At 33.5% G+C, this 13,491-nt stretch overlaps 1 protein-coding gene across 1 annotated transcript in view; it reads right to left on the bottom strand.

The window, feature by feature from the left end:
- The window catches only part of abhd3 (abhydrolase domain containing 3, phospholipase), a 65,387-nt gene extending 52,625 nt beyond the window's left edge, over nucleotides 1-12,762 (bottom strand). Inside the window, 3 exon segments of the mRNA XM_056472802.1 lie at nucleotides 10,135-10,298; nucleotides 12,463-12,604; nucleotides 12,606-12,762. Of these exon segments, the coding sequence (XP_056328777.1) occupies nucleotides 10,135-10,298; nucleotides 12,463-12,604; nucleotides 12,606-12,622 (323 nt within the window). The 5' untranslated portion in view covers nucleotides 12,623-12,762.
- Between the last annotated feature and the right edge of the window lie 729 nt (nucleotides 12,763-13,491).

Below are 13,491 nucleotides of genomic sequence, written 5' to 3'. Positions count from 1 at the left end.
AACGAACCGCCAACTTATCCATCATATGTTTTACTCTTCCAGCTGCAACCCAGCACTGGAAAACATCCATACACACACATAGACCTTGGCCAATTTAGTTTACTCAATTCACCTATAGTGCAAGTCTTTAGACTGTGAGGGAAACCGCAGCACCCGGAGGAAACCAATGCCAACAAGGGGAGAACATGCAAACTCCACACAAAAATGCCAACTGACCCTGGGACTCGAACCAGCGACCTTCTTGCTGTGAGGCAACAGTGCTGACCACTGAGCCACCATGTCGCCCTATTATTATTATTGTTATTGCTATTATTATTAGGCCTGCACGATATATCGTTTCAGCATCGATAATGCGATACGATTATTCGCAATAGTTATGTGCAAGATATGGGGCTCTATTTTAACGATCTAGGCGCAAAGTCCAAAGCGCAGGGTGCAAAAGCATTAAGAACGTGTCCGAATACACTTTTGCTATTTTAAGGATGGAAAAATATGCTCTGCGCCATGGCGCATGGTCTAACAGGGTTGAGCTTATTCTCTTATTGAGATATAGGTGTGTTTTGAGAATAAACTAATCAGAGTCTCATCTCCCATTCCCTTTAAGAGTCAGTTGGGTCACGTCATGGTGCATTTGCTATTTACATGGTGGACTTTGTAAATAGAAAAACTGAACGCTTCACTAGCAGCGCGAGAATGAGAGATGTGCCTCCTCATTCTTTACTTTCACTTTCTTTCATGGATAAGGAAACGTGTTGTATGCACAGACATGCATTGTCCTACATAATTAATTTCATTTATTAAAAATTTGTTTAAAAACTATTTCCTAATTCAGTTCTAATTTTCAGCAAACGAATAAATGAACAATAATACAACAATAAACAACGTGGGGGAAAACGGGAAAATTATGGTCTGAAAATAGCAAAACATCATAGAAACACGTCTTGTGCCTTATTGCGCCGGGTGTATGATGGGGCCCATGGACTGTTAAGTCTGGATTATATATAATGTATAATTTGCATGTGTTATTGAGGCCTGTGACTGTATGAGGATTTTAAATGTATTTATGTCTAAAAACTGTAACTTAAATAATGATTCATTTTATTTAATTATTTATTCAATGAAGACTTTGCAGTATAATTTTACATTGAATTGTTGTACTTTAATACTGTTACACTCCTCTGAAATCATTCTTTATTTTATTTGTATCTTATTATATTCATCTATGCTCATTGATTGTTTATAACATTTTATGCAGATGCACTCCCCTATAGAAACAACCCAATCAAAATCTAAAATTATAAAATTCCTTTCAAATAGAGATATTTAATTGTATTTGTATCTCAGGGTGCTTTCACACCTAGGCTTTTGTTTCAGAACTTGGCGCTTTTCCCCAGTTAGCGCAGTTCGTTTGGCATATGTAAATCCAGTAATCACGTTCGGATCTGCGCCAAGCCAATTGGTCTGAGATCACCTGAATGAGGTTGTCTCGGCTCGATTGAAATAAACTCTGGAGCGGATCGACTGTAGTGAGAAAGCAATACGATCCGAACCAGGCTATATCATAGTGTATTATGGATATGTAATAGGCATGGCTAGATGAAGAGAGAATTATGAGTAGGGGTGGATGTCATTCCTACTGGTAAATGTGCGTTTCATGTCAAACATGAAAGTGAAAGCATGTTAACTATTAACGAAAGCCATTTATCCAGCCTAATTCATACGAATTCGTACAAGATATAGACTGTTAAGTCTGGATTACATATAATGTATAATTTGTATGTGTTTTTGAGGCCTGTGATTGTATGAGGATTTTATGTATGACGTATTTATGTCTAAAATAAATTGTACTAACTGTAACTTTAATAATGATTCATTTTATTTAATTATTTATACAATGAAGACTATGCAGTATTATTTTACATTGATTTATTGAATTGCTGAACTTTAATACTGTTATACTCCTCCGAAGTCATTGTTTATTTTATTTTTATCTTATTGTATTTATCTATGCTCCTAGATTGTTTATTACATTTTATGCAGATGCACATATGTTATACTCCTATATCAGGCTATATCACAGCGTATTATGGACATATAATAGGCATGGCTATAAGAAGAGAGAATTATGAGTAGGGGTGGATGTCATTCCTACCGGTAAATGTGCGTTTCATGTCAAATACGATGAGTTTAGTCATACGAAATTGTACAATTTTAAAAAGGAGGCGTGGCACCCAACCCTGCCCCTAAACCTAACCGTCAATTGTACAAATTAGATTGTACAAATTTATACAAATTAATCAAACTTCACTTAATCAAAAATTTACGAATTGCCATGAGATTGCGTTGGTTTATCTATTAGGAAAATTGACAGAACAGCAGTCTTGGTTTATCTGTTATTTCTCTCTATAATGTAAAGCCTATAATGCATAAGCCAACGGCTCTGTATGAGAAAGTCTTACCTCTTGATTTATATTTGCGGACAATGTCTGTGGGTGTCACCATTTAAAATTAAAGCACAGATTTTTGCTCAAAGTTTTATTGCTCATGGCCATGATTTAAAATAAGGACACATGACAGCTGAGTGGGAAAATAAACCATGAAACTCTGACCAATATGAGGAGACTTTACTTGCACGTGACTTGTTTTAGCTCTTTTGGTCTGTTTAGAAACTTTGCCGTGTGAAAGCGAATCACACCAACAATTTTAATCCCTGTTTCGGAACAAAAGAATCGTTCCACAGGTGTGAAAGTACCCTCAATATACAGTTGAAAGTCAAGTCAGAAGTCAAAAATTGTGAATTTTTTTTTTTCAAACTTTTCCCAAATTAAGTTAAACAGAGCAAGGGCATTTTTAAAGCATTTCCTATTATATTTTTTTCTTCTGGAGAAAGACTCAGTAGCTTTATTTCAGCTAGAATTAAAAAAAAAAAAAGTTTTAAATTTAAAAAAAAAATCACTTTAAGATCAATATTATTAGCCACCTTAAGCAATATTTTTTCAAATTGTCTACTGAACAAGCTATTGTTAAACAATACCTTGCCTAATTAACTTAGTTAAGCCTTTAAATTGCACTTCAAGGTGAATAATAGTAAAATATCTAGTAAAATATAATACTGTCATTATGGCAGATAAAAAGAAATCAGTTATTAGGAATGAGTTATTAAAACTATTATGTTTGGAAATGTGTTGAAAAAAATCTCCATTAAACAGAAATTGGGGGAAAAAAATATGCAGGGAGCTAATAATTCAGGAGGGCTATTAATTCTGACTTCAACTGTCTTTGATCAAATAATTAATCTCTAAATATATTAAGGAGAATCTCTATTAGGGGGAAATAAAATGTTAAACGGGTAGTCTACTCTGTTTTTTATAATCCTTTATTGTGTTTATGGGGTGCAAAACATCCTTCATTTTTTTTTCAAGTTTATTTTGCTTACCAAATTGGCAGATTATTTTGCTTATTTTAAGAAAAACTCACTTAATTATGATTTATTATTTCTGTAAACAAGACCATATTTTTGCTTGTCTAAAAAATGCTTGGTGATTTAAGAATTTGTAGATATTTAAACTAGAAACAAGACAACAGATAAAGTAACAAAAGTATTCTTCTTATTATTAATGCTAATTATTCAGTCATGCAGGTATAGACCATTTCAATTTGGTCATGTTATTGGCCCATGAGCATTTCCAGCTTGTTATCAAACTATTTCATAACTGTAACAAGAGGCAATTCAATCATATCCTATTGTTAAAACAGCTATCATAACATTATTTATCAATATGTGGCTCTTTTGGTTTCTCGGAAGCAATAGAAATATGGTAGTACCATTGTTTTTTTATTTACATCACTGAAAATGGTCTATATTCATATTTTATTATATGGCACCTTGCTGGTTTTTAAAGCATGGCAATGCTGGTTTGACTAGCATGCAGTGCTATCCAAGTGCTCATTTTATGTCCCGGTCATAATTTATATTGCACAAAAAAAAGTTGATTAATTGTCATGAAAATAATCTACCTGCAAAACAAATCTTGAAAGGTGCACTCTGTTATTTTAATATATGATTTGCTGGTAGATATTGTAGATCTTTTTATTTGTGGTCAGCCATCATCAATACATTCCACAACTGAAAGATGTACAGTTGAAGTCAGAATTATTAGCCTCCCCTTTTTTTAAATATTTCCCAAATAATGTTTAACAGAGCTAAGAAATTTTCACAGTATGTCTGATAATAGTTTTTCTTCTGGAGAAAGTCTTTTTTGTTTTTTTTCCAGCTAGAATAAAAGCAGTTTTTAATTTTTAAAACCATTTTAAGGTCAAAATTATTAGCCCCTTTAAGCTATATTTTTTCGATAGCCTACAGAACATCTTGCCTAATTATCCTAACCCACCTAGTTAACCTAGTTAAGGCTTTAAATGTCACTTTAAGCTGTATAGAAGTGTCTTGAAAAATATCTATTAAAATATTATTTACTGTCTTCATGGCAAAGATAAAATAAATCAGTTATTAGAAATGAGTTATTAAACTATTATGTTTAGAAATGTGTTGAAAAAAAATCTTCCTTCTGTTTAACAGAAATTGGAGGAAAAAAATAAACAGGGGGGCTAATAATTCTGACTTCAACTGTATATCACAGGATGATAAAAGGACAGAGATAAAAATGTCACTGGATCTAAACAATCCTTTTTTTAGACTCTTGATAATTTTAGAGTTATTGTCAGTATTTTAAGATATGTTTAGATATTATTTAAACTTCTTTAAACTTAATTAATTGAAAGTGTTTTTGTTATTCATTCATTTCTTTTCGGCTTAGTCCCTTTATCAATCCGGGGTTGCCACAGCAGAATGAACCACCACCTTATCAAGCACATGTTTTACGCAGCGGATGCCCTTCCAGCCGCAACCCTGGGAAAGTTTTTGTTATTATGAAGACAATTTTATTTATTTTTTTGTTATAGGGCAAAATAAGACTCATTTTATTGAAATAAAGTGCAACCAATATGCACTTTACTTGCATAAGTGTATTGATTACATGCAATCATCAGAATAGGAAAGTTGATATAGGCTACTACAATCTTTCTGACGTTATACTGCTGAGAGCAGGCTGGACATAAGAGCTGTTCTATTACTGCATCAGACAATCAATGAAACGAATGCTGAAAGAAGCTCTCTTATCCTCTACCAAGAGCACTTGTGTATGTAAAATAAGGCAAAACATTTCTTCAAGTGGAGAAATGGTGGAGATTTAAGCATAAATTTGAAACCTGCATTGATTATCCTTTGAGTAGAGAATACGGATACTCAGCTTGCAGCAAAATTAATTACACAAGGACACTGACTGTTATTCTTTCCTAAAGAGATCATGACATGAGAAATCAAACTTGCCTTGATCTTTTGACATATGTTGTACCATCATGCATATTTCATAACTTAAACATCCTCCTTGTTATAAATAAAGATGCACAGAAAATTCTGGGGGAAATCAAAACCGAAAGGCCTTTGTAATAATTATATATTATTTTATGAAATAATATAATTTGTAATACTTCTTAAATGTAATTATTTAGTAAGTAGGTTTTAAATACTCTCATTTTTGTTAACATCCTGGTGCAGCTGCATCCCTTTTAACAACAACCCCTCTGAATGAGATTTTTATTGTGTCTGTTATTTAGAATGCATCAATTTAAAGTTCCCATGATGGCGCGTCAAGTTTATCACGACACACCTCAGCCCCAATAAGGCATTTATCTTGCTTGTTTTGTTTATTTTTCCCTTTTCTGCAATTTTTAACAAACGTCCTAATTATTTTGTGAAAAATCTGATATTTTGATTCAAAAACACGTGTAAGAACATGTATTCCATAGTTTAAACAGCTTAATGATCATACTATTTAATATATGCAATGGTGACTGATGCCGCCGTGTTTATTGTATGCTGCAGAAGTGGTTAGATATGCTGGATTTATAACATGTTTATTTATTTATTATTTTCCTCCGAAATACATGAAAGTAAGTAGCATTTTAAATAAAAGAGGAATAGAGTAAATTTTCTAGCAACATAAATAGTGTATCTTTCGTGAATAAATCACATCATCCTATTATTTTTTTATTATTATTATTGCCATCTCCATAAACATCAGGGTGTATTTTAAAAACTTTGTTACATTTTGCTTGTAGATACATGTATTTGAATGTCTGAAACCTAAAATAAATGCTTGAAAACACTGATAAATTGTGATTTATGACAGCCACTATGCATCTCCTCCTAGCTGTCAGATTTGAATTTAGCAGATGATGTGCATTTTGAACATTGTAATCACACCAGTGTGATTGTATGCTTGAAAGGATTAACTTAACTTAGATTATACTGATTAAAAAAAACAAGGAAATAAAATAGGGAGCTTTTATTGACAGTGAACGAGTAGAGAGGCATCATTTTACAGCACAGTTAGCAGTAGGAACAAATTGCCCTGCCAGCTTGTTATTTGAATGGAGTTTGCTTTTTTCTGGTGAGCATGTGCAGTTCATGCATAAATAATACCTGTTCATGGACGAAATATCAAAACAGCGGAACATGAAGGTATTTTGAACTTTGACTGAAATGTGTGCACTCTGCTGTTCTTAAGTTTTGGTTGACATGGCAAAGAAAATGGCCTTTGCATTGTCCAACAAAATGAATGGGTTTCATAGCGCAGTCCTTTCTACAACCATTGTGAAAGCCACTTCACTCCATGCAGTGACTACGGCTGGAAGGAGAGTAAAACCAGCTTAGTGTGCTCAGTACAGGGACAGCATTACCTGTTTTTCAGCTCATATTTTAGCTCCTTTTTAGCCAAGGGAATAGAGTCTAATAAACGTTTTAAAAAAGCATACTGAACGTAGACTAGCATTTTAACAAACACAAAAGCTATATAAACAGATTTTAATTGGTTTATTTTGTTAGAAAACATTCTTTGTCCCGTCAAAAAATCTGCTCCAATTTTATCGCACTTTGTTTGTAATTTAAACTGCTTTGAATCATCACATATTTGAATTAATATTCAACAAGGTTACAGTTCATTGTTACATTCCCATTTCATAATCCTTTGTCTGCGAAAGACGATTTTATATTTTAAGTTGTGAGAACATGTAAAAACCTGTGCAATAGCAATTCATATTATTTCTTATGCAGTGTTATGAGCCAGTTAAAACAGTGACCATTTACTGATTTAAAAGTATATTTCCCTTGTTCGTTCATTTTCCTTCTGCTTAATCTCAGCTTTATCAAAGGTATGCAGCGGATGCCCTTCCAGCCGCAACCCAGTACTGGGAAACACCCATACACTCTCACATTCACACTCGTACACTAAGGCCAATTTTTTTTAGTTCATGCAATTCACCAAGGGCATGTCTTTGGACTGTGGGGGAAACCGAAGCACTGGGAGGAAACCCACGCAAACATGGGGAGAACATGCAAACTCCACACAGAAATGCCAACTGGTCCAGACTGGACTCAAACCAACGACCTTCTTGCTGTGAGGTGACAGTGCTAACCACAGAGCCACCGTGCCACCTTATGTCCCTTAAAAACAAATAATTTCAGAATAAGGGGTTTATTCAGAATTTCACAATAAGAGGGTTTAAAAGAATTGGTTTTGTGGCAAAACTAGACTTTGCTGCTCTAAAAACAAATGACCACAAAGAGTGTTTGTGCAAGCAGCCTATTAAGACCTACCATCCTGCTGGAAACACAATTAATGAGTTTTATGTTTCATGACTCAACATTAAACAGCGCATCACTCCAGTAACCCATCAGCAGGAAGATTTATTTAAAAGCAGAATGTGGGCTTCTCTGTCGGTCCCTAGCCCACTCGTTTTTCTATTTCAAACTCACAAAATTGACATTAGCATTTTTGCAATGGGCAGATGCTTTGGAACACGATTAACAGTCTTTTCAAGGTGCAAATTTTAACAGTGTGTGTGTGGGATCATCTAACCCAGTGTATCTCAACCACAGTCCTGGAGGATCCCAACACTGTGTGTTTTGGATGTCTCCTATGTCTGTCATACCCATTGCAGGTCTTTCAAGCCTGGTTCACATGGCAGTTTTCGCCCCATTGACTTCCATTCATATGCATGTAAATGTGGCAAACCGGAAACCCAAGCTAGTGCAACAAGTTTCGCAGTTCGCTGCGGTGCAAAGTTCAAGCTTGGTGAACTCTGACCAGCAAAATTGCTTCACGTGACCGCCTGAGACCAATCAAAGATCCAGGGGCGTAGATTTAGGGTGGACTGAGGGAACGTGTCCCCACCAATATCCACTAACTACTGGAATGTCCCCACCATTCATTTAATTCACTTAAAAAACATTGGGCTGTCAATACAAACTGTGAATTGTGATTGGCTGTGCCTTTCCCTGCTGTCATGTGAGAGGCTGCTTTCAGATACAAGCAGCGCCAAAACAACTGCGTGGGGGGATTTTTTTACCGTAAGATGTGTGTGAGGTGTGTGACACACACAAGTGAGGATGGCGATAGCAAAAAAAAGGTGGACATAAAGAGCTTTATTCAATGAAAAGTGTAAGTCACATGAACTCAAGTTGGCTACTGAATGAGTACATCATGATAATGCCGCTGTTGCTAGTGTTTTTCACCATCTTTACGGCCAGTCTAACGTTATGGCAGACTGATATAGTGTGTGAACACTATTCCCTGAAAACTAACTGTAGAATAAACACCTACATGTAAACTTATATGCCAGTTCTCCTAATCTCTTAGAGTAACATTTTAAAAAAAATTGTCAGAGAAACTACAGCCTGTGCTCCATCTTTTAATAATATTATGAGACATGTTTAATTTGTACGAAAAATAAACGAAAGTCTTTATTAAACTCTCTCTTATCAGTTAATAAACATTATAACATTACACTTTCAGGCCTGTAGCCAGCTTATTGAAAGGAGGGGTTATTTGTTTTCTGAATAACTAAACCTTTTTGCAGATATTCGCTTGATTTTCTATTTAATTATGAGATATAAATATTACATTTTAGTGACATATTAAGAACTATTTTTGCTGGATTAGCTTGTTGGATAGTTATTATAACTACATTTTTTGATGTACCAAAAATTTTTGTATGGTAAATTATTTCCTAGCATTTTGTCAAATTGCTTTATTTACACATTTATTTACGCATTTAAACTATGAGTTTATATTACAGTTTTATAAATAATAAAAAAAAATTGAATTAGAAATAAGAATTAGAATAACTTTAAATTCTTAGAATAAAGAAATGAGAGTACAGCTGCCAAAAACCTCTAAATGCCATGTAAAATTGAGCATTTTTCTCAGCCTCATTTTTTTTTTTTCAGTTATTTCACTTTAAAGGCAATGGAAAGAACGAATTTGTCACTATAAAAGTAAAATCACTGAGTCCACACACAGGAGTTGGAGAAAAATGCTAATTTTAGAAGAAAATATTAAATGGCATTTAGAAAAATAAACTTATTTTTAAAATACAATTTTTATCATAATTTTTTTAGGGGAAATCTGTTAAAAACTTGATTTAAATTAAAAACTGAAGCCTATAGGCAAATAACAAACTGGCCAGTGCATTCAGCCCTCCTCAGTGAGAATTTGCCCATTTGAATAATAAGATAAATTCAAACATAATAATAACAATCCAACTTTTGGTCTTTCAAACCACCTAAACCCCCTTGGCTATGCGCCTGACTATTTAATTTAACTTAAAAAAATTGTATGAAGAGGGGATTAATTAATAATATATTTTAATAACAGTTAAATAATTAATAGCAATATATTTATAAAAAACAATATTCATTTCTGGCAGGGGTGTGGGGGGATTGTATTCACTCGTCCCCACCAATGTCAAGTGCAAACCTACGCCCTTGCAAAGATCATAAGATGTCATCTCTGTACAAAAATTTTAAATCTGGATCAATCGCTCACTTTTTTAACGTCTAATCATCTTGTTTAGAAACCACTTCCTCTGACATCAAGTCTTTAAAATGGTTTGATTTTGAAAGATGCCAGAGCACTTCTCCTTCATTCTCATTGATCGCTTGGCCATCTCAGTATTGGCTTCAAATAATCAAACAAAGCTTTAAAATAAATCTATTACTTAGGGGAATGTGCTCACTTTCTGTAGTTGACCCAGGGTTTTGCAGTCACAAAGGGTCTGAGCAGTGTTTGAACTCTGCTCTCCCAGCACCAGAAAGTGGGGTAGTATGTCTCTGAAACCACGGGGCATTGGTCCCTCAGGAACTGATGAAACTTATTTCCTCCAGCTATCAGTAGAGGTTTCTGCAAAAAACAAAGTGCACAGGAGTTGGTTTTCTATCTTGAAAGCATAACTAGTTTGAGAAAACTGTTTATTTTCTATATTATATAAGCTGAACTTATATAATAAAATTGTTTAATTGTCATTTAAATAATATAAAAATACACTTTAGGAAAAGCTAAACTTGGATATTTCAAAACTAGCTGTAGAACAAAAAAAAAAAACAGTCACTTAAAACATATACCTTCTACTTCTACTTCCTTCATTTTTACCACAATTATGATTACAGGGTTTCTGCAGGTTTCACCAAGTCAAATTTAAGACTATTTAAGACCTTTTTAAGACCATGAAGAATAAATTTCAGACTTACAAAGGGCTAGACGCTAAAGATTTTTAATGGCCCAGCAAAAAACATAAATAATTAATTCTTAGCCACATATTTTAAATAATGTGTCAAAACAAGCAGACCTTGGTTGTATACATACATACATTTTTTTAACACATTTCTAAACATAATAGTTTTAATAACTCATTTCTAATAACTGATTTATTTTATCTTTGCCATGAAGACAGTAAATAATATTTACTAGGTATTGTTTAATATACTTCTATACTGCCTAAAGTGACATTTAAAGGCTTAACTAGGTTAATTGGGTTAACTAGGCAGGTTAGGATAATTAGGCAAGTTGTTCTGTAGACTATCGAAAAAAAATATAGCTTAAAGGAGCGAATAATTTTGACCTTAAAATGGTTTTTAAAAAATAAAAACTGCTTTTATTCTAGCCGAAATAAAACAATAAGACTTTCTCCAGAAGAAAAACTATTATCAGACATACTGTGAAAAATTCTTGCTCTGTTAAACATAATTTGGGAAATATTTAAAAAAGAAAAAAAATCTAAGGGGGAATACTAATTCAGACTTCAACTGTACATTTTTATTCAACATAACTTTAAAAAAACTTTTTAAAACTAAAACGATTTCACATCAGATTACAGTTATAATATCAGTTATGAGTAGTTTTGCTAAAAGTATTATTGAGACATGCTGTTGGTGATTGGATGTGTTGGGATCGATTGGGTAGCTTTACATAAACAAAGGAAATTAAGACCTGTTTTAAAATTATTTAAGACCCACAAGACAACATTTCTGTGACTTTAAGACTTTTTAAGGACTACAATTGTGTTTTTGAAATTTTAATAAATTTTAAAACCCTGCGGATACTCTGGATTATTGCCTTTGGAAAACTGAAACTATAGTAAATATATATTAGCAATTAATACAAGTCATCAAAATCAAAAACATGCAATAATATTTATTAATTGTATTAAAATATATTTGAAATGGCACTTAAAGGTATAACAAATAACCTTATTTGTTATTATTATGGATTATATTATTTATAGTTTTTTTTGCTACATAAATAATAATACTGTGACCCAAACAGAAAACTTAAAAAATGTAAATTTATAATTCTGAACTTTTTATAGAAAACTTTTTCAGTCAAAACATAAACATAATAATTAATTTAACTATAATTTGGGTGACAAAGCAGACATAATAATAATAAAATAACAATAATAAATAAATTTTAAATATTAGCTATAATTCCCTGTAACCATTTTATTGTATAAAAAATGCTATGTAGATTTTATCATATTATAAATATAATACAATACTAAAATGCAAACAATCTTAAAAACCCTCAAGACACTTAAGTCTAACTTCATGAGCAGTTTTAATAGTAATTTGAATATAATTTGGCAATTTCGACATGGTTACCATCTCGAAACTTATTTCCACATTTCTTGTCATTGTAAAAATGGAGAAGGATGCTCAAATAGCAAAACACATACTCGTATATATTCATATCTTTTTTCATTTTTTTTTTTGGTTTAAAAGAAAGAGTGAACATGAGTTCTTTTGAGCTGTAATACCCATTTAAAGGCACATTTCGACTGAAATATACACATACAGAGCTCCAGATTGAGTGCGGGAAAAAACTTGACAGCATAAACTGACGAATACAGCCCTTTGACTTATACATCACTAGCCGGTAGCTCTCGTGCGCTGATTGGCCCTGTCAACCCGCTGCATATATGACCTAATCACGTGCACGAGCATCCAAATCGCACCGTTCATTTATAAATGAACGTGACGCCAGCGAGTCCGACGTGCAGTCACCTTACCTTGGCCACAGAGATCAGGTAGTAGCAGGCATAAGCGGCGCTGAACCCGAGAACTACCGATAGTCCAACCCCAGAGCCGAATAGTCCGACTTTAACTTGGTTTTTGAGGTAAAGTGAAAGGTCACTCGTAAATAATTGAAATTAGCTCCAGTGAGATCATTGCCCTTTAAAACCCACGGTTCAGATACTGAGACGCTCGGGCTGCCGCTGGATGTAAGGATGCGCGTCCAAATGCAAAGGTGAACGGAGACAGGAGTTCAGACACGGGCAGGTGGGGTGGCGCTCTGCGGAGCAACTCAATGTGCTACCCAGAGAAGTGAAAGAAAACCCGGTACATGGAAACGCTTAAGGAAGTCGCGGGGGGCGGGGCTTACGACTCGCCATTTCTTGCCCTTGGTGTGATTGGACTGCAACGATGTCAGTTTTGAAGACATGCAGCGGACGTACAGTGAACGGAAACGACATCTATTTATGAAATGTTTTGCCATACAACGGTATAAATAAAACGAATAAATAAGAACAAGACAGAAGTGGTTGAAGTACATCTGCAAGAGGAACCATTGTCTCAAAAACTTATAACAAGCTAGGCCTATATTTCTGTAGCAAAATTGCAATAAGAAATGAATGCTTGTTTCTGAAAAACAACAAAACATATTACTGTTAAACCATATACTCAGAAACAAGAAAAGCATCTCACACAAATTAAATATTTCATATTTTTTTTTACTATTTTAACGTTAAATTAAACTATTTTTCTTTTCAGTCCACGACTAAAGATCAGCAACCATTTGCATATAGAAACCTAAGATAACATTTCAAATAGTCACCCACACATTACATTGAAATTCTTAACGGGCATATTTAAATATATTTTGTATCAATATAATAATAGAATAATAATGGCTCTGTTAGAGAAAACATTTTTAATACTGTAAATATGTTTTCCTGATCATTTTTTAATACTGAGTAAATATTATAATACTTGTAAACATATCTATAATCTTATTAGCAAGAAAAAACGCAGTAAAT

This window comes from Danio aesculapii, chromosome 2 (genome assembly GCF_903798145.1).
Source record: "Danio aesculapii chromosome 2, fDanAes4.1, whole genome shotgun sequence".
In the NCBI taxonomy this organism is placed as follows: domain Eukaryota; kingdom Metazoa; phylum Chordata; class Actinopteri; order Cypriniformes; family Danionidae; genus Danio; species Danio aesculapii.
This window is presented reverse-complemented; position numbering and strand designations above follow the sequence as displayed.